The 24,984-nt window shown below is 44.2% G+C and overlaps 1 protein-coding gene across 7 annotated transcripts in view; it reads right to left on the bottom strand.

Annotated features, from left to right (window-relative positions):
• PAX3 (paired box 3) overlaps nt 1–24,839 on the bottom strand; it is a 75,380-nt gene extending 50,541 nt beyond the window's left edge. For 4 of the 7 annotated variants that reach the window (XM_027686186.1, XM_027686189.1, XM_027686183.1 and 1 more), the window contains exons 1-4: nt 24,662–24,839; nt 23,544–23,779; nt 22,047–22,176; nt 21,269–21,403 (exon numbers count right to left, since the gene is read on the bottom strand). In XM_027686186.1, coding sequence (XP_027541987.1) covers nt 21,269–21,403; nt 22,047–22,176; nt 23,544–23,779; nt 24,662–24,746 — 586 coding nt within the window. In that variant the 5' untranslated portion in view covers nt 24,747–24,839. The remainder of the gene's footprint in view (nt 1–21,268; nt 21,404–22,046; nt 22,177–23,543; nt 23,780–24,661) is intronic. The other 3 variants (XM_027686188.1, XM_027686190.1, XM_027686184.1) reach the window with 1 other exon arrangement.
• Nucleotides 24,840–24,984: the final 145 nt, after the last annotated feature.

Below are 24,984 nucleotides of genomic sequence, written 5' to 3'. Positions count from 1 at the left end.
ATCTAATTTTCACACATACAATACAACCATCTTCAAGGAAAATTAGAAGCTGTACAAGAGAATGAAAATGTGGCCATATGTTAATTCTTTAATCTTAAAAGACCGTTGGTGTGACCCCAAAGCACATGCCATGATGTGATCTATCCCAGGCTCTCAGCCCAGAGGGACCAGTTCCAGTCCCATTAAGCCAGCAAGAAGCTCCCACTGACTTCAGCAGAAGCTCCACCAGCAGCTCCCAGCCCAGGACTGCAGCACTGAGCTGGTCTTAATCAAACTACCAGCTGTGAATCACAGAAAATATTTCATCTGTCCCTATGCTCCAACAAAACATCACCATCATTTCAATAGTTAAAGGAGAGGCAGGAGGAACTCACCTGAAACTGCTCTTCTCCACTTATTACCCAAAGCACACGCGTATACATAAGCCCTACTTTTTTCCCCCCACCTTTTAGCCCCCAGAAAATCCCAAAACCTTGAGGCCACTTTTGCTGATCAACCATAAATAACAAGCAGGGAGTGCTGTGCAAGCTAACAAGATTTAAAGAGCAAAATAAACAGGATCCAAAGAAAATTTCCAAACAGCTATCCTGCTGAAGGTCTCAATAGAAAACATTTGTTATGAAGTAATAAAAATTTGCATAATTTTGGGGAATACTTTGCTTTCAAAGTAATTCTCTTTTTCACCTGCTTAGGACTTGACCATGTATGGCTTTAGTTAAGTTTTGTTGATGGCAGCTCATGTTTAACCAACTGTTTTTAATTTACAAATTAAACTTGTCAGAAGTAGAAATCCTTCCCTTGGAACCTTTCCAATATGTCAAGAATTAATTCTAATGAAAACGGCATTGCCTAAATGCAGGATGGCCAGTTACTTACTTTATTTACACAAAGTCCTTCTCAGTTTCTTTGATAAAAGCAGCTAAATCTTTTTCCTCTTTCATGTTTTGTCAGCACTTGATTCCTTTTGTCCCCTGGCTATTTGCCTAGCTGTGGACAATAAGGCAGGAAGAATAGAAGCAGATTGTTGGAATGGCCCTCAATAAACCTAATTATGACATGTTGACTGCACTCACCATGACATATTCAGGAGATCCAGGCTTATTCAATTACCCTTGCCAGGTTTCTCTTTCAGACCTAAAGTTATCCTTTGACTGTTTGTATTTCTGAACAGTATTCATGTTCATTGTGAAAGAAAATCCCCTGGACTTTGAGGGGTTTCTAAGTTGATGCTGTTATTGTAGCTAATTTTTATTAACTGAATGATAACATGATAAAGAAATAGACTTTTGTTATGTAATAAGAACAAATCAGTGTGTGCTTAAAGTTACACCTTTCTTTCCTTCCCCCCCGCACCCCGCAGAAGACTGACAGAACCCATAATTTGAGTTAATAAACAAAACTATTTTCTCAGCCTGTGTTTAAATTTCAATGGCACTGAATATAACCACACTGAAAACTTCTGGCAGCCCCAGAAATCTTCCTAATGCAAAAAACTACACCTCCTTCTTCCCATAAACCTGTTTATCCCCGACATCCAAAAGCCACAGAGGTGCTCAGCACTGTCAGCACCAAAAACCATCTTTCCACCCATACCTTTACACCAACAGCTATTTCTTCATCTGTTTGAAACAGTGTAGACAAATCTTTTAATTAAAAGTCAGGCTATACATTGGGGGAGCAACTTACTCCATGGAAAAACCGTTCAGGGACCATGCCAACAGTTTCTGCAAAACCACTTTAGAGGGACTGTGTGTCAAGTGGACAAAGGAATGAAAAAATGAAAGAATGCTAAAAGCAGAGACAGAAAGAAGCAGCCCCAATCAAACTCAGCTTATACGTCAAGCAGCTTCAAAAGAATTAATATTCATGTCCCTATTTCAAACCACTGCTCAGCTCTAATTAACTGCTTTGCTGTTGAGCTCTCTGCTATTTCCCTGAACAGCTCCTATGATTATAAATTAACAAAAGTCTGCAAAACAAACTGAAAAAAGCATTACAGTTATTGCATAAATCACTTTTTTTTAAGCTAAGTGACAGATCAAATTTGCTCAAAACTAACACTTCACAGGCGGGCAAAATATGTTGCTCTAGTAAAAACGAGTACTCTACTGTTCACTGGGACAGCCTCTTTTACTCTGAGGGACTGTCCCAGCCGGTGGATTCAGAGCTAATACTCCAGGTCCTTCCTGCCAGCTCTGGTGCCTGCTATCGCTGCGGGAAACAGCCACCACAAAAATTGATTCTGTCCATCCTAAAAGAGGCTGCCAACTTCTGCACATCCCACAGACTAACTGACCTGTGTAAACCAGTGTCTGGGGGGAAAAAAAAATAAAGTGAAAATATTGTTTCTGACATTTCTTCTCAGTCAGCCCTCTAAAGGACACTTTTTGGAGAGAGAAACCCTGATCCACACCGAAGTTGAGCACCTTGACATTTGTTTTCATTCTAGTTAACAGAAATCTGAATATGTCACAACAGTAGAAAACTTCAGGGAAAAATTCCTTTTAAATACATTCACTTTGTCTCGAAATCAATAATAACAAAATAATCAGGTCTTTAACCTGCATTTTCTAAGAGTAAAAAGTTAAAAATTAGAAACAAAATTTAAAAATAATTAAAAAAATATTTAGTTCTGCAAAATATTGAAATGAGTGATTTTATGTAGCCTTTTGTTTTCTTCAGAACAAGATGCTGCCATAATGGTCATGATTTGACTGAGTTTCATGTTCAGTGGACTCGTATCTTCCCAGCACAAAATAGTTCTGAGATCTCCAGACCAGCACAACCTCCAAAGAGTGTTTAGAAAGACAATAGCACAAAGTAATTCAAAGGATATTAGCAGTGTTCACATGGTGGAGTGCCAGAGGAGCATCTTGAGGTTATAACCTAGTTTACTAAATTGTCCACCACACAGAGCATATTCAGAGGATTGGGTTTTGTTTGAAACTCAAGGGTTGGAGTGGGTTGTTTGTTTTTTTATTTTAATTTGGAGACTTTGCTGACAGCAAGACCGCTGAGCAGCAAAAGAAACACTCCTTAATATGCATAAAATCCTCCATTTACATCTTTTTACTAATAAAAGCAGGTACAGCTTTGCTTAAATAGTTACAAATTTATCTTTTGTACCAAGTATATGATTTTCTTCTGGCTGCAAAAGCAACGTGGTTGGTAAGACATTGCTCTGCCCCAACTTCACAGTTTACATGTGTCTGCAGGGCACATCTGTACACTTGTGTGTGTGAAAAGTGACACACACAACAAGCAGAAGTTACAGAGCATCATTCTTTAACACTTGCAATATTTCTTAACAATACATTCAGGAAACTAATATCAATAGACACATACATCAGATTAAAGTGTGCTATACCACCTTATTACAGAAGCTGCATTAAAAGCAATCAGAAGTCTTTCAAATTTTCCCCAAATCACGGTATTATTCGTTCCATAATTTGGTTTATATTATTAAATAGAGTGAGATTATCTATAAACAGCAACTAATATTCTTAAAGAAAAATCAAAAAAATAACTTGACCTTTCAACAGAGATAATATCTGGCAGCACATCTTACATGCCCTTGCTCAGCAAAAAGTCCTCTGTTGTTGAAACTACAGAATTATCCATACAGCCAGATTGAGATCTCTGTTACACTGCTGGAAATCAAGGGAGTTAGACAAAGGAACTACTCTGATTTGATGCCAGCAAGCATCAAATTTGATGCCAGGTCCAGAATCTGATCTAAAATCATATTCTATACTGTGGCACTATTTCCTTTCAGTTTATTAGGAAATCAACATGAAGTACAAATTTGTAATGCCTCAGTCCATTATTTATTGTTCCACGAGAGTAATTAGATTAAGTCAATATCTCAGATTATGTTGGTTTCCTCTTTGCAACCTAACAAAACATACCAAAAAGGAGATTAAAATTGTTCTTTTACTAAACTACAGAAACATACAGGAAAAAGGAGATGATGGCAGCTGAATACAAGTGTACTGAACCTGCTACTGAGCTCTTTACCCAGTTCTCTTCCCATGCAATCAAGGACAGAGGCAGGTAAGTGCCCAAATGCCTCCTGAATATTTGTGTAGCAGAAACTTTTCAGATGAATTTTCACGTTTTTATTCTATTTTGATATCTGTAATTGCCCGTGACACTCCATGAGTTATGAACATCTGATGAAAAGTGGCACTAAAATAAGAATCCCTCCCAGTCGTCAACTTCCCCCTACCTCAATCTCTAGCAAATCGGGTGTGGTTTAAATTTGGAGAAGGAATGGGGTAAGAATAATACCCTGAATCTACCTAGTACTTTTCCACTAGGGAAGTCAAAACACATTTATTATTTTATAAAAATAAGTACTTTGGAGATGAGAATATAGAGACATTATCATGGTCAAAAATGTTATATTCATATTGCAAGAGTCTAAAAATGTTCCATGCAAGTAGGAAACAAATTCTCTCATTTCCCAAATATGTTTTAAACTCTGTACAGTTCATGCAAAACAAGGACTATTATCCAATTCCCACTAATGGTCTAAAACTGTCAGCTCACAACAGAACCAGAATCCAAAATGCTCTTCCTTTACTTTTGAAAAACTAAAATCCTGCTGAAAACTCTGCTAAATCCAGGTCTGTTATCCCATTTTTAGCTCTAAATCTTAATTATTCTTTCACCCTTTTTCCAAAATGAAAGATAAAATTAATTGTGTTTGTTCATATACTTGATTTTCAGAGAGTTAGATGGCATTGCACTATGCTGAAAGCAAAAAAAACTAACCAAATCAGTTGCAGTATTGCACATTTGAAACTTATTATTAAGTATCATAATTTCAAATTACCATTTTCCACAGCTGCACATATCTGTTCTGTGAAACACTCCTTTGCTTTGCTTACTGAAACTCTCTCAGCAATGAAGGTGAACTCACCTGAAATCATTAATGAAGTGGTCACACATTTTTTTCACTTACAGAGTGTTTCCTTAGAAGCTTTCCTCAATAGGTGTGCAAACCCTTGCACGGGAAATTTCAACCAGCCAACCCTAAGCTGCCTTTTCTGTTATCTTCAGCTGATGGCTTCAAAGCACCTAGACAGAGTCTGTGGGCTAAGTCAGGCAGTGCATTCCTAGCAAACATCACAACTGCTACTTTTGTGGGCAAATTGTTTATTTTCAAACTAGCCCTCACAGAAACCCTGTTTCCTCTAAACAGCCTGACTGAAGCCAAGGATGCCTGAGCACGTACAACGGGCTTGAGCCAAAAGACAGAGAATGCAAACAGAGATCTTCCACATCATCCCAAAGACTTATTTTCCATTCTTGAAGCCATCAACTCAAACACACTATGAAACAGTTACTGGAACATGCTATTGCCAGCTCGTTCATAATTACTGGTTCTTCTTCCCTGCCTAATGCATAGCTAACTGAATGAGGGCTGTCATGAAAAGGGACTCAAATTTTAAGTCTGGCACAGCTGGATGATCAGGAGAGGAATACAGAGAAAACACACAAAACCCCACAGTCTCCTCCATGCGGCATTTAAGTCCTAATACAGACTCACACAAAATGTGCTTTGAGAACAGACTACCTGAGCCTTCCCTGAACCTCAGAAAAACTGCTTTATGCTTCATGAGATTGGTGACTCAGGGCTCTCCTCCCACCGCTTTGCTTGGTCACGGGGTCTGTGGCAGCACAAGTGGCACTCTCTGATGCTCATACCCTGCTTGTGGATGAGGGCTGGCAGGGGGGTTACTCACTTGCCTATACAAGCATTTCTCAAGTATTAGAGCCAAGATACTGCAATATTTCTTTTGTGCCAAATGATGCCTGGCTTTCCCTACCCCACCCCCCAGAAAGTGAATGGCCCTGTGTGCATCAGCAGAAGCACCAACATAATTTAGGGTTGTGGTTCAGAGTGCTCTACTTTGTGGTCTTGGGAAATCAGAAGAGCTGCTTTCTCCATCAGACATCCTCTGGTTTCTCTGTTGTGTCTCTGCCTTTGACAAAGACTGGTGTGACACACACAGTCCACTAAAGTAGCAGTCACTTCTTCACATGCCTCCAGAACACAGCTTCAAAGGTAACACTAACACTGCTGCTTAAATCCATTTTAAAACTAGATAAATGACTCTAGACTGAAGCATTTAACATCCTGTAAATAACCTCCTAGGCAAAAAAAAAGGTTTTAAAATTCATAAAATGAAATGGTGATGTAAAGTCATGTTGAAGATGGATGCTATTTGGAATTTCTATTTCCTATCACATGAGCATCCCCTTTACAAACCCTGACACTCTGCATACATATTTGCAGACATGAAGATTGGTCGCCTTTTTGGTGTACAGCAGTTATATCCTTGGACTATTTATATGAAAACACATTGGAGCTATTTTTCTACCTTAGAGGCAAATTATAGCATATGAAATAATGAGTATTTTTTTGGAGGCAGAGAAATAGATCTTCCCCTTCCCTCTGGCATGGTGCCTTCCCACCAAGGCAGAAGTGGAATTCAAGACCTCTTTATGAATAAGCAATAAATTCTCATGAGATGGAATAGTTTAGTAACATCCAAAAAGGCAAATCAACTGGAGACAGAGATAGTTGAAGCTGGGTACCTCAGTTTGCACAGGATTTATTACCTCCTCTGCTGCAGGAGGAGAGTGCCAGTTCCCAGCTCAAACAGCTCTCCCCATCTTACCTCAAGAAGAACCTGTCAGGAAAGAAAGAATCTAGCAAGTTTTCACTTTGGCCTTTGAAGTTCTTCCTTGGCTGACTGATGCTCGTCCATACATAACTAGAAGAAAAGACTTCCATTGTGCTGCTCTTTACACCAAGCGTATTATTCTCCAGACAAAAGCTTTCGAGTCTTAACTTTTAAACACACCTCTCTTTAGGGTGTACTGTTTCTAAGCCATAAAATCTTTTCTATTCATTAAAAAAAAAAAAGACATCTTTCCCCTTCATGCAATCTACTCTAGTTGTTAAATTTTTGTATTACTTTTTGCAAAGACACACAGCAGTCAGCAACAGAACAGACAGCCCTTGTCCTCAGAAATACAGTATTTTCCCCCAACACTGTCCCCAATGGCTTATCCAACCGGGCTTTAAACATGAAACACAACCATTGTAGGAACTCCCCGGTTGTAGACGAGACCTGGTGAATAATCACTCTACTGAAAACATCTCCAACATCTGGCAACTTGCTGCTATTTGCAGGGTCTGTGCGCTGGGTCAGGCCGGGATGCAGGAGCAGGGCAGGGGGTTAAGCAATGAACATGCTCAGCACCTGCTTGCTCTCTGCCTGATTCAAATCAGTATTCTCCTCTCATGCCCAGGAATGCTAGAATTCCTGTTTCCTCAGAAAAACTCAAAACTTTTTCTCCCTCGAGGAAAGGAAAAGAGAGAGGGGGGAAAAAAATGATGGGAAAAAAAAAAGAGACAGAAAAAAAACTTTTCTATTTAAGGTCTTACTAAATTTCATTTAAGACAATGCAAGAATTGCTATTACATTCAATAGCCCTTTTTTGAGATTTATGAAGAATCTCACATGTTTGTTTGACACTATTTATTAGAGGAATCAAGGGTGTTAAAAAAAAACAAAAAACACACAACCCAAAACCTAAATTTACTGTTTAAAGAACAGACTGCAACAATACCCTTTTTCTAGAAACTCAAGAAGTCAGTGAAAATTATTTGTTTCAACAACTCTAGAAATCAGATTGTGCCTTACTGCAAGTTGTACTGCAGCTTCACATCTAAAAGCTTTTTTCTTTAAGACCTGTAAACAAGACCAAGCCAGTGTATCCATTGCAACTGGCTCCTCAGTTTTTTGGCTCATAACTTGATGTCCAAGTTGATGTACAATTTCTCTTTGTCAGGAAGAATGTTTATAGAAGAAATTTCAGATTTCATATAATAAAAGTTCAAAACCAAACCAAAATAGTTCATCTTTAATCAGCCTGTGTAGCACAAAATCCCACCACTGAGAAATGCATTCTCTTGAATAAAGATTGAGACCTACAGTTTTAAACCATAAATACTGGCAATATACAACAAAAGAATAATAAAGGCATGATTTTTGTTTCCTTTTTCTGCTCAGTCCATGTTTCCATTTTAACATTAGTAAAAAATAAATCTAATTTTAAAAGAAATAAAATGTTTTAAGCAGCTATCCAGAAAATGTAAGTTTTTAGTGAGTGCAACAGCAATACCAAGTTGTAGAAGAGAAACCAGGGCAGGGCTTGCATGCCCAGTCACAACCACATAAATTTCAAGCATCAAATACTCTCTTAGAACCAGTGATTATTTGTATTATTGAATAGATTTTCCACACCACATATTTCAGAAAATTGCAGGGTATTCATGGGAGACCCAGCAAAACCAGCAAAAGATATGTATCAATAGTTACTGTATTCCAGTGAGCACACTGTGGCTCAGAGCCTCAACATAAATTGAGGCAACACCTCTGAATTCATGACCTTAATCCCAGACCACAATAGCTATTGATCTGCTTTAGTTGTAAACAATAGTAATAAAAGTATTAAAAATAAAGGTGCGCAGCCTTTACCATTTTGTCAAAACACACCCATCTGCTGCTCTGTGCCAGGGCTTGCAGCATTTCTCTGCTCAGCTGAGTGTTGCACATCATGGGCTATTGGCCCCTCTACAAATAACACCTAGTGTTCCCCAACTCTGCAACCCCAAGGGCTGGATTCCAAGGACAGGCTGCAACCATTCCTAGCCACAAAGCATTTGTTCTAAAAAGTCTTTCCATCTGGATCTGCAGTTTCAGCAGATGAACTATGGCATCTGAACCTTATAGCACTTTTGATTCCCGGACCTCAGGCATTTCGAGATAACATTGAGGGAGGAAAATATCATTGGTTCCAAATTTAACAGAAAGAAAAAAAGAAAAACAAACAAGTAAACAAAAACTCCAAAAAAGAAAAAAAAAAAAAAAACCAAAAAAAAAAATCCCACCAAAAAAAACAAACAAAAAAAAAAGGAAAAAAAACTCTGCAAAACTCACACCGGCTGGGGGGGAACAACCATACAGTTACAAAGAGAAAATTGAAAATTTAACCTAACAGGATCATCTGACAGAGAAACAGCTCCTGCACTCCCAGCCCCTTCTCCACTGCATGCACTGTCAGAATGCACAGAAGGGTAGGGCATGGAGGGGGGAGGAAATTAAGGAAAGCATAGAAATCAGGAAACAGCAGCTTTTTCCTGCTCACGGGCAGTATGGCCAGGCAAGGGCAGAGACCAGTAACTGGGAGGAGGAGTGAGCAATCCTATCTCAGTTGTCTTCAGGCACAAGCAATCCAGAAAGTCACTGAAAGAAATGCAGAGCAAATTGTACCAACTTCAGCCAGTTTTCCTTCAAAACAAAGCCAACTCTTCCAGCACCAATTTTGCCATAACCACTTTTCTCATGTTTGTTTGTATTTAGGGGTATCACTTACTTATAAACACATTAGTCACCAGGATCACTCTTTCCTTCTCAAAAGGGGTGTTAAAAAAGATCTCTTTTCCCAATTCAAAGATGCAGAACCACACTCTTTACAGCCCAGTCAGAAGATTGTAAAAGCCTATGGAAAGATGTCTTGGGCAGCCCCTTTTCTGCAGCAGCAAAGCAGCACCAGCTGTCGGGGGGGGGGGGGAAGCCCTTTAGCCCAAATCACTGGGACCGGAGGGATCCACTCAAAGAGCAGAATGTCACCAAGTGCAAAACACCACCTACAAAGCACAGCTGTGACCACATCTCCACCTAGAGAACACAGCAGTCCTGTGTAAGCTCTAAAGTTCACATTAAATATAATGGAAAGCACTTGCAAGCCTCCCAGAAGAAAAAGGCAGAGCAAGGAACTCCCTGGGTTGGAAACAGGCTTAGCACCAGCTCCCACCTGTGCTGGGAGCCACCCCTGCACCCCGCCCTGAATCGCCAGGGCTGTCCTCACTGCTCCAAACTCACACTCAGAGAAGCACAACGGGTCTTTCAACCTAAGGATCCAGCCCTACAAAAGGGGCCCAAGGTGCCCCAAGGGAACTCACATCACTCCAAAAAACTAAGGAGGCTAAAACAGAGGAGCAACACAGAAGTGCATCCCTTTGCCATCCTGGGAAACCCACCATTCTACATCCTCCCTACGCTAGCCAGTGGCCAAAAAATAAGCCCCAGGTGGCCTGTTTCTTTAATAGAGTGACTTTTCTGCATGGTAACACTCAAGATTAAGAACAGATGAGTCCCTCATCCACTCTTTGATCACCTGGAGGATCTTTTTTTCCCCTCACCGCACTTTTCTGAGGTGTTTTATTTTTTATTTATAGCTACCATTATCAGGGTTCAGATATTAGATATAGTTAGGATTCTTTTAATACTCACTCAAAATTTTTGTACCTGATTTCTTCTTCCAGGACTTATAAGTCTGTTCCTGATGTCAGATTAAGAGAATTATTTATATCATCAATCATCACTCCATCTTTTCGACTGCCAACGCAAGAGAAGTACAGTAACTTTAAATTCTGGTTTGTTGTAAGTTCTTCCTTGGCCAAGTGACTTCTAACAGCTTGGAGACAAATCGTCTTTACAGCCATCATAGTGTAGGGTTTGACAACCATTTGAATTAAGGCACTGGTATCTTTCTGAAATTTTCATTTGCTGTGTTGATTAGGATCAAAGGTTGAGGGGAGGAATGCTGTACAGGGGGACAGAGCATGCCTCCTCTTCTGGCCAGGGAGGAGCCAGAAATCAGAGGCAGCAAGCAGCACTGCCACCCGCCCCACCAGGACAGAGCAGATCGGTTACAGAGCTCCTTGCAGCAGAGAGCCAGGTGGGTTTGTTTGACTTTTTTGCTAAATCATGTGTTAAAAAAAAAATTAATGCCATTTTCTAAAACAGCTCTTTTTAATTTGCTCTGCTTCTAGTATTTTAACAATGCTTACTTGGCATGCCAGATCTCTTCTTTACCAACAAAAATACACATTTAGCACTATAAGGTGTTGCCAAGTCTGAGAAAGTGAAAGTGTTCCCTCAAATCTGAAATATAATTAAACTTTCATACAGGGCCAAATTCAATTATAAGTAACCTGCATAGCCCTTACTGAGAGCACAGGACTGTTCAGATGTAAATGACAATACAATTTGGTATCAAGAAATTCTTTAAACATAGACGAAGAAGGAAAAAACGAAAGGATAAACAAAATGTCTGCTGTATGCAGCCATTTTGCATTTTGTGAGCGTCCCAAGAGCCTGCAATACTTCTGGCTGCTTCAGTCCCTTCGGGGCACCAGCTCTGTGCAGGTTGGCCCGGGTCACCTGCCCTGGTGCACAAAACATGCAGCTCACGACAGTCTCAGTGCTGTTCAGAATAGGTGGACAGGCAGTTACTTCTAAAAGTTTTTCAAAAGGAAACAACTGTATTTTTTGAAAAACAAGTTGTGGGTACTAAAGCAACAGAGGCTTGTGTGGTTTTCTGTAGAGCTGCCAAATATTTGAGCATTTTTGCTTGAGCCTGTTGATTTAAAAGAGAGCAGGTCAAATCAACTGTGCTAAACCAGGGATGAACCCACAGGGCTTTTTCCTGACTGTGACATCTGTTGTACAATCTTCTAAATAGGTTTCTAAATGTTTTCTTCTATTATTTTCCAGTTCCACAGACAGCGGCAAAGAGCATGGTTAAGTCGTATACCATGCAGGGAATATCTACCACGGGCAGCAAGAGAGGTCAGCACATACAATGCCTTTCTCTGCACCACATGTATTAAAAATCTACTAAAAAAATTTGTAGACTGCCTCCAAAATACTGCACCATAAAGATTTGATTTCTACTCACTTAAAACACCACTCTTTAGCTAGTAGTTGTTTGGAAAAATCCCTTCCTATATGTAAATATTGATTATCTAATCCAGTGCTTGCTCACACACCAGCATCAGTTTACCAGCTACAGTGGAGTTAATCTTGATTTATACCTTGGTAAATGGAATTCCAGAGATTTTTTATATTTTTTTCAAAATCTGTACTTTTCAGGATTTCATTGTGAAAATGGCAAAACAGTGTATTTCGCTTTCCATTTTCAAATTTCTTTAGCTAAATATTTTCACTTCCCTTTTTTCTGTCAAAACACCCCATTTCTGAAAACAACTTATTTTGCCGTTCATGAACCCAGCTGAAACCTAACTTTCAGCTAGTTCTGTGCAGGTTTTTTTTTGGCCACTCAGCCTGACAGGAGGGGCTGGGTAGGTGTCAGAGTATTTACTGGGACACTGATCCCCCCACCTCACAATCCATCTGACCCTTCAGCACTTCACACCAGATCAAACAACCAGCCCTTAGGTCAAAATAAAAAGGAAGTCCTGCCACACCATCGCCTGTAAAAAGGGATTTTCTGTGGAAACATTCCCTGCTACCCCCTGAGCCTCGTTTCTGTAAAACCTGTCTATATTCATCTCCATCTTCCGTGAGCCAGCTCAAGACACAGAAACAGAAAGTAGTTTTAAGTCCAATTTGGTTACACTGAGTATGGTTGGTGCTACTACCTCACAGGGGGTATATGGGTTATATATTGGTTACATTTTTAACAAAGCAGAGTAGTTTTGCCAAAAGAACTGTGGTTGCTTTTGCTTCTCTGGGCTGGTACATGGAAGAGATTCCGATTATATTGGCATGAACAGTCCTACTCATATAAGGTGAATAAAATTTGACAGGAGCTGAATAAGCTGTCTGCTTGCAGAAATGTCAGCCACAGACAGTTTATTTCTCATACTATTCAAACCACAGTGATCTATGTGACATTATATCTGATAAAGAAATTACTACATAGTCATTTTTGGATCAGACATCCAACATGAGGCATATCACAAATGTAAAAATCCTTAAGACGGGTCCTTATATGGGCTTGTGTGTGATATAAACACTGATCAAGTTTGGCAGAAAGTGTACATCCAGGCAAATATCCATTAAAAAAAAAATCAAAAGGTAGCACGGATAACACTGTGCTCACCACAGCTCTCCATGGAAACAAAAAAGTTGAGTTCACAGACTTAAGGGAAATTCGTATTGAAAATGCTTTCAAGGAATGTTACCTCTTACTCTAGGACAAAATGCCTCCTTAAGTAGCTGAGTACTTGTAAAGTATGCACAGACTGGTACTTTAATCAGAGATAACGAAACAGAACAGAAACAGAGGGTATTTAAGAGAGGGAATGAGAAAATTATGATTAAAAAAAAAAATCTGTCTTAGCCCTTCACTCTGCTGTTTGTCACAACAGCAGAGGAGGCTCACGCACCTAAAAATCAATGCAAAACCAGGAGAGGATAACTGGCTTTACCAGGCTTCTTACTACTGTTTTTGAAGCTAAATTTCTGTGCCAGGTGGATGCAGAGGAACCTGGATCTAGCATGCACACACCTTACAATTCACGGGAAACTTCATATCATAATTACAAGCCAACATAACACATCCAGATTGCACAGTCTCTTCTACAGAGGATGTTGTGGGATATATTTTACTGTTGCTGAAATAAGTGTAGCTTTTTACCATGCAACAGGTAACTGATTATTCTCGAGAAGTCTTGATTTTCTGCACAGCCTGGTTGATCCGACTTTCCCCTTTTTGAGAAGGGACAGTACAACTATCCTCACTGAGGCAAGTAGGGTCCATAAAACCCAAACTGAAGAAAATGCACAAAGAAATGCTGGAAGCTTGTTTGTGTTGTCTTTATACTGAGAGCCCAATTTGGAGAATGGTCTGGCTTCTCAAGTTCCCTTTCTTTTATTGGCAGCCCTGGACTATTTATCTCCTATATGATTTGGTATACAAAGACAAGTAATCTTTTTTTTTTTCCCCTTTAGGCTACACTCATCAAAAAGATTACATGCAACAAAATGAGTTTTAGTAAAATTCAGTTAAACACATTGTATTTTACCTGCTGCAATTGTAACATTTCAATGCACTATATACTAAAGTGATTAAAACAAAATCAAATCCAATAATGCTAAAGAAATATCCTCCGCAAAACTGTAAGAGCATACAGTGCATACATAAAACAGACCATGCAAAATAAGGATTCCATTCAAATTTCACATCTCATTAAAGACAATTTGGCCATTAATCCATACCGGTTTAGGAGCAAAGAAGGATTTTCCAAGACAGATAAACTGAAATGATCCTCCTTTGATCTCCGAGGTTAAGAATCAGCAACAATGGAAGATGAACAACAAGGGGCAGAACCACTGGCCTTTTTATGTGCCACAATGGCATCAGCAAACAACTACTTAATCAATATTTGGCCAGGGACACTGAAAACTTTCTTTTCAAATTTTAATTCCTAGTTGTAAAACAACTGTAGGGCAACCAGCAAGATAAGACATTAAACTGACTGCTTAATTGCCTTTTACTGTCTTACTAGTTATATATGCACATTCTTAATAGTTCGTGGATCTTTATTTACTAGGATGAATAAATGACCTGTCAACAATTACATCAAACTCCGTTAACTAAATAATCTCAGCCCATGACACACTTTAACTCTAATGTGTCCTCAGTGAGTTTTAATTTCATTACGATTTACGTTTTTTTCTAGGCAGAGAGATTTAAACTGAATTAGCTTAACAGCATGGGGTAGGAGTACTCCAGGGCAAGTAAAGTAAAAGGCCACACTCACTAAACAAGGTCTTGTGGTGAATTATGTTACTGTACATAATTTTTATTAGCCAGAGAGCTCAGCGTTTGGGGAACACTTGGAAGCATCCTGCATTTTTATTTCTATATTTTGTTCTTTCTCTGGCCACATGTGTTTGCTACATAGGATTTAAAGTGACATTTACATGGAGAAATTCGCATTGACTGGCTTGCTCTGATTTATTGCTTTGTGTTTCACTCAATTTCTTCTTAAATTAACCAGAGAGCACTTTGTAGTTCTGCTTCATTTCCCAATGCAGTTTTATTACACAGCTCTGGGGACTCATGATAATTTATCACTATCAGCTTTATTGGCCTCCCTCTTCTAAACCCTATTCCAGCCCTTATCAATAAGTAATCCCAATACCAAATTAACCATCCCCAAATAAGTGTTAGATAAAAGTGTTGTCTTTGACTGATACAACAGAGAATCACTATTGAGAATCAGACATAGAAAATTATTTGTTTTAAGGATTTTATCAGTATTGGCTTTTACTTTCAGCATTAATTGCTAATTGGCTTTTTATCTAATTAAAACCTCTGTCTGTCTGCTGATTCCATCACTACCTCTGTAAACACAGACACAAAGATCCTTGTCCCTAGTAAGAGTTTTGCCAGAGTTTCACAGGGATTAGAGTCACACTCTTATGCAGCGGGTACTTTATACTAACAGAATAGAACAAATTTGGGCCCCATTCCTGCCTGCCCCAACCCACGTGAGTAACGTTACACACATGAATAGGCCCTTTGAGTGGGACTCCTCGCTGTTACTTGCCTATGATAGCATTTGCAGAACTGGAGGTCTGATACCCAAACCACCAAACCCATTTTACATACTAAACCTGAGGATTTCTCTCAGAGCTGCTGTTGCTCAGCACATTACAGAACTGGTTTCAACAAAACCCTGATCTCTACTATGGTAAATTCCTGCTGACGTCAAGGATTCTGCAATCATAGGAGGATCTAGAAAGCCGAAGATACAAATCGCATTTTCAGAGTAAGTCCCAGTCACACGGAAATCAACCAACCACATTTCTTGCCTCAGCCTTTTCAGAATGACACTGTGTAAGTCCAATAGATGAAGATTTTCTAAGCAACCAAATAAGATGTTAACTTGGGTACAAATTCAAGTTAATCAACTGCTGTGTGAAGCAATCTTACATTTGATAAAATAACATTTGGCTTTGTTCTATATATATGCAATTAGAAAAATGAGAAAGGAAGCCCAAAGCAATTTTGTTTGAAGAGGCACTGACTCTTAAGTTGAAGAAAGTGTCCCTAAGACGGCAAAACACGCAAAGCCATTAATAAAATCATGATTTTAAGAAAGGGATATGATGTATCTATATATTACTTCAGAGAGTCGTTGCGAGATTAACACTTTTTCTTCCCACACCTGAAAGTATTATTAGTGCTTGTGTCAGGCGATTAGCCTGCAGTTAGTCTGACAATTAGCACTCTCCTCAAAATACCCCCCCTCCAGCTCCCTCCAAGACAGCTCTGGAACTGCGAACTCCATTTTCAAGTCACTCTAAACACAAACATTTAGCACCTTTCTAAAAATGCTCAGCATGCTGGGACATCACGCTTGATGGTCAGGTCATTATTGATCACTGAGGTCATCAGTTACTATTATTATCAGCTTAGAATAATGATTTGGAAGTGGAAGCCTGGCCCAGAGCCCCGCAGTGACGATGGGTCAGGCAAAAGAAACAAAGCTGTCCTGGGATCGCCTGGCATCACCTACATCGATTTACACTTGTGCAACACCTGGCTTCTCTACCCAGGCTATTAAGATATGAGGAAAGAAAAGGGGAAAAAACAGACAGAAAATATTGTTGGCAATATTTGCCTTGAGCCAAATACTGGACTCACTAAGGAGTTTTTCTTAATTAAGCACTATTTTCTTGTCAGCTCTGAGAGCCTCGGAAACAACACTGTTCAAGTTACATGAGTTGATTTCTTAGACCTGCTAGTGACCAAATATATAAAGTACTGTATGAAATTCCAGACTCAAGAAGATAATTGCCTGCAGCCACAGTCGTCATATTTCATTCAATAAGTGAATCTTTACCGGGAACACTAAGCAGGGGAACACACTGTGCTTCTCAACCCACAACAGCACTGCACACAGCACGTAAGTCCTCTCACCACTGCGCCCTGGGACAGGACACTGTAGCAAAATCAGGACAAGCCCTGCATTAGAAAATCACAACCAAAATCTAACTCAGCATCTGCCTTGTCCCATGCTCCAGCCACCAACCCAACAGTCTACGATGCAGAAATGAATAGGATGACTCAAACTGATATCTGGTGCCTGCATGTTAATCCCCTCCCTTAATAAACCGCCTTTATTAGTTTAGCAATCTAAAAATAACTGGCTGCATGATAGTGACCAATTCTAATCAAAACATCTGCCAGCCCATCTAGCCTGAGCTACCCTTTAGATCATGTGCCGCCACTTCAAAGCCTGTGCATCAAGTCAGTAATTGTAACATTGCATCTAAATATTTAAGCTAGGGGCTGGTAGTCGCGTGTCCCATTTACAGTCAGCATCTGTCCTCTAATTCCATTACAGTACAAAGCAAAAATGTTTCCCAAAACTCACAAACAGGAAAAGCATCACACAGCTAGAGAGGCAGCAGCAGCTTGAACTTTCGAGCTGCTGAGCAGGGCTTTTGTGCTAAGGTCCTTTTTCTTTCTCCCCCTTCAAACTCCCCACATACACACACTAAAATAGGGGTGGTGCTGAAATTGTATTAATGTGAGCCTCAGGCACACAGAAAAAAAGAAAAGAGGAAGGGGAGGGAGAGGGGGGAAGGGTTTGGTCCAAGATGAAAGTAAGAAGAAAATAAAGGAGGCAATTTAGTCTGCTGTAGCCTGAATTGCTCTCAGTACAGCCAAGGGTAGAGGGTTGGGATGAGTAGGGCCCTTTTTGGACGGGTGCGCATGACTGGGGGAGGATCCGCCAGGACAGGGCCCGGGGGCCAATTCCGCTGGCTGGGAACAGAGGCCCCCTTTGAGGCCGGGCGGGGGGGTCCCGGCCCCAGCCCCAGCCCCAGTCTGCACCGCCCGCTCGCAGCGGCCCGAGGACCAGCTCTACACCCCATCACTGGAGTGCTGAAAGCCACTGGTTTCTGCCAGAAAACAACAGCTATTTTATGAAGGTGGGAGTTATCAGATTAGTCAGCAAACCAAACCACACATAACTCCCACCAAAGGTACAAGCGACTCCCTCTTCTGTAGTGGTTATGCTAAAAATAAGCCCTGATGTGCCAAATAAAGGCACAAAACTTTCTCGTGTTCTTTATTTATGGCTTGTGCCTTTAAGAGAAAATTATCACGCATGCAGAAATACAAATGTGCTATTCTAGAACTACCAGCTTCCTGATACATATACACTGTGCCAATCAAGATTTTCTTTAAATATATACTCAAAATCAGGGTTGGGGGTGATGCAAACAGAAATGCTGAAATACAGCACGTACAGGGCTGCACGTGTGGCATCTGTAAACACTGGTGAGTGTCTGCAAAGAGGCTGGAACAGAATCACACGGGACATACCAAAGTTTACCTACACTTATATATGTGGTGGGAAAAATCCCAAGTCACATAATATACTGTTTCTATCACAAATTTTTCAAAAATATCATGTTTCTATACTCTCTAATCCCACTCTGCTGTAAGTGCTCTCTAAATCTTGAATTAGCTACCATTAAAATGACAGTTGTTATCCCTGCCCTCAGAAAAAAATGCCAGTCCTTGAGCCATCCAAAGGTCCACTGTGAGGAGGGGATTTCAGGCAGTGTCAGCAAACATCCAGCACTTATGTGTGCTGCCGAGCAGAAGAGCAATACTTTGCTCTGTGCTCAGCCTCAGGACTTGCTTTCTGATCTATCCCACAGCCTTCCCTTGCACCCACGCTCTGGGATACCTCAAGCTCCTGAGACCAGAGCTATAAAAATTCCACATACTGCAAAAGATTCACACTTTTCTCCCTCTGTAACGTGGAGCACTTGGTGCTGAGCTACCACATGAGGGTTTTGCTGCACAGCCCATGGATAACCTTTGGACACACTGCAAGCAACCCGAGTATTGGAAAGGGCATCTGAGATGCGCTGCCAGCAGGCACCCTCGGCCACACCAGGCCTCATAGCCAGGCTGGTGGGCACCAGCAAATATGATCCTGCAGCATCAAAATCCATAGGAGCACTGCCAGGTATTTCAATAAGAGGGCAGGATGATTTTTATAGATGGAGTGAAATTGAAGCTCCTCAGCTGGCAGTGGGCATTGAAGTAGAACCTTTTTTTGTTGATTGGATACAGAAAGTAGTGGCAGACTTCTTTTATGGTTATTTTTTTCATGTAATAATCTCACTAGTGTGTTGTCCCTATGGTATTACAATACATGTAAGGCACAAGTATGGCAATACATCTTTTCTGGAGCAGCAGAATGCTCACTCTGCAGCATCCTGGCCACTCCAGTAATGAGATTAAGCAACAGCTTGCTAGTCAGGGAGGGGGAGCAAGCATTGATGTGGGAAAGAGCACACTCTCCCTCCAACTGCCAAACCTTCCCAGCCACTGTCACAGAACAGACAGGATTATCAAAGCTGCTGTTTCCACGGAACTGTCCGGTCACGTTCATGCAGCAAAAACCTGTTTGCCCAGGGCAGGATAGGGCTATACTACCCCTTTTAATCAAGGGAAATTTGCTACTGATCGAACTCAAAAGAGGCAAAGTAAGACATTCACATCCACAGATAGTGAAGGAGAAGATACATTCAGGGTCAGAATGCAGCCTTCTCATACAACTGGGAGGCAAGAGTGAGCCCCTGTTCACAGCAAGGCATCACTGACTTTCCTGCAAGAAAAAATTTTGGGATTCCATTGGGCTGGCAGGAGGCAGCCATGCACCCATATACTGATTTACAATAGATCAGGAGCCCCCCTTTAAAGTGCAGAGAGTCAAAGAAGAGGAAGATAGTTTCAAAGACAAACAGGAATGGGTTATATTGATAACAAAACTTTTTCTCTTGTTGTCTCTATTAATTACTCTTTGTTCCATAAAGTAATAATATTATCAAAGCTCACTATCTTCTGTTTCTAATCTCTATCAAGAAATTCAGGAAGGCAGCAAAACTAGTTATCTAACAAGTAGGACACTGAATTTAGCTATTTTTCCCTTGATGCACATCCCCCTTGGAGCAATCCTCTGTTGAAGGAGACACTGGAGGAAACTCTGAACCCATCATGTGGTGGCAGCTAGACCAGGCAATCAAATTGTGTCTTCTGGCCTTAAAATCAAATCTCTTATTTAGTTTTCATCTTCTGCATGTTTGTATTACACATATCCACACAAACACAGGCACACAGAAGATGAAGTTTCTTAAGAATTTTAGTAACAGAGTTGAAAACTATGTTTTGGGAGAGTTTAGGGGTTTGTTCCTAAAAAACAAGGACATTTCCTACTGTTAAAGAACGGGTTCCAGTTGTCCTTGGATGGCACCAGCATCTCAGATGCCTAGAAATGCTAGAAACATTTTCTGCCTAAAAAGAGCTATTTTTTTCCACGATGGAGAGTCCATAAAACTGCGTGGAGCATCAGCTATTAGGGGCTCATTGAATAATTCATCCCTCATTGCAAGCCCATAATGTCTTTTCTCAGCCTTTTGTGGGGCTGTTTTCTCTTCTTTTCTCCTTGAATTATAAAAAGGTTGCCTTCTTTTGTTCACATCAAGCTGCTGCTAGCTGAAGCTTTGTCTGTGCAAAGCCAAAGTGTGAGTTTCAATGGACTCCCCCCTCTTTGTTTTCCAAGTTCATCTCCAAGTGTAGATTGTGTATAGAAGGCCTTCTTTGTAAAAGCTGGAAAAGTTGTACAAATGTTTGACCAGCTCATTTGGTACTTTTGTCTCGCCTTCTCCAGTGCCTGTGCATGTGCTGGGCAGCGACTTCCACGCAGAGGCCGCCGGCCGGGCCCTGGCCTGCCCCTGCACCCTGGCCCAGCCGGGAGCCGGGCATGGCCGCGGCGGGGGCAGCAGCTGTCCCCCCGGAGCAGCCCTTCACCTCCGCCTTGTTCAGGTTGCAACCTCCTCACAGCCTCTGGCCAAGCACCAACACATGCTTTTCCCAGCAGTTTTAGCAGCAGAAAAAACAAAACTTATGGCTCCCTGCCCTGTTCACGACTGCAGAGACTCGAGGCTCCGCAGTCTTTGGCTACAACTGCCCCTTCTATGCAGCTGCGGCCTTTTGCTTGGCTTGGGAAAGGAGCCCCTGCGTGGCTGCGATGGGGGAGCTCTGTGGTGGCTCCAACGCTCCCTGCTCCCTGGTTACTGAAAGCCAAACTCGCATTGACTCCCATCTTCGTTCCCACCTCCACGGCATTACTGCACACTGTCGGGTCGTTCCCGCGGGGGAAAGGGATGCGACGGGATGTGCTAGCCATGCCATTAGGGCTAACCCCTCGTCCTACACCTCCTGCTGCACCGGCCCCGGGACAACCTCCGGGAGAAGAGGAATGATACCACCCAGCACCTGGGATTGGTACTCCCCCATCCCAGGGCCCTACGGAGAGCAGGGGGAAATGGGACTTTACCTCTTTCACTGAGGATGCCATCAATGCTGTGCTTGGCCTTCTTGTCGCCGTCCTCCACCTCCTTCCTTTCCAGCTCAGCCTCCTCTTCCTCGCCTTTCCCGAACTTGCTCCGCAGGATGCGGCTGATAGAGCTCACTTCGGGGGGGGGAGTGCAGAGCTGTGAGCGGCTCGTCCCCAGCAGCCCCCCCGCGGCGGTCGAGCCGAGCCCCCAGAGCCACTGCCCGCGCCCCACAGCCGCCATCAGTCGGGGCATTGGGGAGGCAGCGGCCCTCTCCCCTCCCCGCGAGGTTTCACGAGACATCGTCCCGCACCGGATTCCAGGGCGGACACAGCGGCTCCCAGGTAGCTTTTTTTTTCCCGAGCCCGGGTGGTAGATGATAAGAAAAGGCCGCGGACACCCGCACAAATACTGCTCCGGCTCCACGTTCCCCCCCGCCCCATCCCACAAGTAATCCACCGGCACAGGGAGCTGTTCCCCATCTCCTACTCCCCAGCTCCCGGACTCTGGCAAGACACGAGCCCTCCTGCAGCAGCAGCCCGGCGGGGACGGCGGGGAAGCGTCGGGAGGAGGAGGGGAGGAGAATGAAATTACAGTTTAATTGAAAACACCCTGTCGAGCACAGGAATCCTCCTGGGACATGCCAGCCGCTCCGTGGGCACCAGCCCGGCCCGGGGCTCCGATCCCGGGGAGTCGGGGTTCACCCGGGTATCGGGCTGCCCCCCCACCCCCGGGCTGCCCCCGACCCTCCGGGACGCGTCCGAGCCCCCCGCCCCGTACCTGACGGCACCGTGTTGCGGTCACACACCCCGTCCTTCAGCAGCTTGTCCCGGATCTCCCAGCTGAACATGCCCGCATTTTCCCGCTTGTATTCCTCGATTTTCTTCTCAACATCCGGCGTCGTCACCTGCTTCAGTAAAGACAAGGCGAGCGGGCACAGTCTGTAGGGCCAGAGGCGGTCGGGGGAGCCCGGTGTGCCCCGCCGGGACCCCCGGTGCGGTCAGGGCCTCCCGCGCCACCGCCAGCGAAAGCCGACACCGGCCCCGCTTAGAAACCCCGTTATAAAACACCCGAGGACGGGCAGGGTAAAATCAGAGGGGACACAGAAGGTAATAACGGGCCCGCATAAGACAAGCACTCCCCGCGTTAAACGAAACGTCGCAGGAAATCTTCGGGGCTACTGGGAAGGTGGGACCGAGCCCTCGGCAACGAAAACCCCGAATTAGGCAGCACCGGCTGCCGTGCGTCCGAGCTGAAAGTCCCGGGTAAATTCTCGGTCGCGATTAGCAGAGGACTCCGGGCAGCGAAGCCCCAGGTTAGTAATGTTTCGGCTCAACAAAGTTTGCAGCGCCGAACAAAAAACCAGCGTAATAAAAAAATCGGAGAGGTTCGAGTACCGGAAGGTTCCTTCGGTGGCCTCGTGGTTTCAAGATAAAGCTAAAATCAAACAAAAGAACGGTCTCCGGTCTGGGAACAGCCTTATGTTCGGATAACACGCTTATAAAAAATTATATCTACTGCCAACACCGAAAGGAAAAGTTCGGGCATTACTACTTTAGAAGAAACAAAGGGGGGGGGGGGGAAATCTAGCAACAATTTCCAACAGCCTTTTCTTTTCTTTAATGGGAATGAAAAGCTAGAAGAGAAGGCTAATCTTGGGACAAGAATTCGTCTGCGTTATTGTGAGCGCAAACTTTTCGGCGGTGTGGCTATAAATACACGCAGCTTTAGAGCGGGGAAAAAAAGTAAACAGAGCAAGAGAAGGAGCAGTAGGGAGACAGACAGAAATACAGGTCGTTTTGTTGCGCTTTGCACCGAAAGCAGGAAGGGCCCGATCCCGCCGCGCTGTGCCAGCCCTGACACCGGACCGATCGCGTCCTGGTCCGTCCCGCAGTGCCGAGCCCTCCAGTGCTCCTGCGGGGATGAGCGTAGGGCATGCGGGGCTCTGGGCAGCCAAGCGCTCAAAAAACCACCTTTTTCGCCCTACTTTCGTTTGAGATTTTTTTTTTAAATAGAGTTTTCTTAATTAAAGTATCTAATTTCCGCGAACTCCAACGATATTTTCTAAAACCTCGGGAAGTTTGTGAGCAATAAGCAGGGACACGGCAAGGGTGCTGTGCCCCATGCGTGTCTACGCCCACCCCCGGCCCTCCCGGGTGCTGCCGTCCCGCCTGCAAACCCCAGTGCCGGCCGGTCTGGGCCGTGTCCCAGTCGGGCCTCGCTTTCCTCCACCGTGGCCGCGGTTTGCCCGGCTCCGGGCGGGCAGGAGGGGCTCACCTTGGGCTTGCTGCCGCCGATGGCCCCCGGCCGGATGGAGCCCGTCTCCTGGTACCTGCAGAGAATTTTGGAGACGCAGCCGTGGGACACTCGCAGCTGGCGGGAGATGACACAGGGCCTTATGCCATGGTGGGCCATCTCCACTATCTTGTGCCGGATATGGTTGGGTAAAGGCCTGCCATTGATAAACACTCCTCCGAGCTGATTGACTCTGCCCTGGCCTAGAGGAGTAGAGACTAGAAAAGGAGGGAGGGGAGGCAGGGGAGTAAATGGCGTTAACGTCTTCTTCGGATCCTGCTGCGTCTTTTTTTGTTGTTGATGTTACTGGGGTTTTTGTCGTTACTTTTCTATAAAGCAACTCTCTCCCGCCCGCCCCGCCGCCCCGCAGCGCGCCCGGGGCCCGCAGCTCCCGCGGAGCCCCCGCCGCCGCCCCGGCGGGCAGGGGAGGGCGGCGGGCACATACAGGCTTCACCTGTTGCACTCGCGCCCGAGCCGCCTTTCAAGGCCCGCCCGACTCCAGCGGAGAAAGGGGAAGAGATGCGGGAAGGCCGCGGTGTCCCCGGCGGCGCAGTGGGAGCCGCCGCACCGCCCGTCCTCCCTCGGGCAGGGCCTGAGGGTCCCCGGCACTGCGCGGCCCTCGCACCGTCGCTGCCGTGGGGAAGAGCGGCCACTCGCAGCGGCCCGGCCCGCCCGGGACATGTCCACGGTTCTAAAGTTCCTTTCGATTTCGTTCACATGGCTTTTATTTGAGTTTAATTATTTTTTCTAACTTCGTCCTTACTTTTTCCCAAACTTTGGGCTCCCCAAACCACCGCCCTTTCACTCCGCTGAAGAGAGGACTCGGGGCTCGCTGCGCTGCCGATCTCCCTATCGGTTCCTCCCGCTCCCGGGATGGGCCGCTCTCAGTGAGCGAGGATGGAGCCGCCGGCCCGCAGCTGCCCAAGCCCTGCCCGTCCTGGGAAAAATCCCTGCCCTGACAGCCCGGGGGAAACCGGGCGGCTGTTCTGAAGCTCTCCGTGCGCCGGTTCTGGCGGGCCGGGGGATCCGCTTTGTCCCGGAGTCCCGGCACGGAGCGATTCTCCCTTTCCCGACCGGGAGCAGCCCGGGCGCGGCCTTACCTTCCAGCGGGAACCCGCTGCGGGGGTAGTTCTGCCCGGCCCCGGGGCGCATCATCCTGGGGACAGCTCCGGCCAGAGTTGTCATCGCGGCGGCAGCGGCCGGCAGGGTTATATCCAGGTGAGGGCTGATCTAGGGGAGACCCGCGCTGTCAGCGGGCCCCGCCGAATCAGGAGCGGTCCCGGAGGGGGTGGGGGATGCCGCCGAGGGGCGGGGAGGAGGCAGCTCCGCCACTGCCCCTTTGTCAGTGACCCGCGCTGCCCCGCACCGGGAGGGCAGGGGCCGGGCCGGAGCCCCGCGGGGCGGCGCGGTTGGGCGCGGGGAG

Source organism: Neopelma chrysocephalum, unplaced genomic scaffold, assembly GCF_003984885.1.
Source record: "Neopelma chrysocephalum unplaced genomic scaffold, ASM398488v2 Primary Assembly neopelma1_70, whole genome shotgun sequence".
Classification (NCBI taxonomy): Eukaryota; Metazoa; Chordata; class Aves; order Passeriformes; family Pipridae; genus Neopelma; species Neopelma chrysocephalum.
The sequence above is the reverse complement of the archived record's forward strand: the minus strand, read 5'-3'. Positions and strand labels throughout refer to the sequence as shown.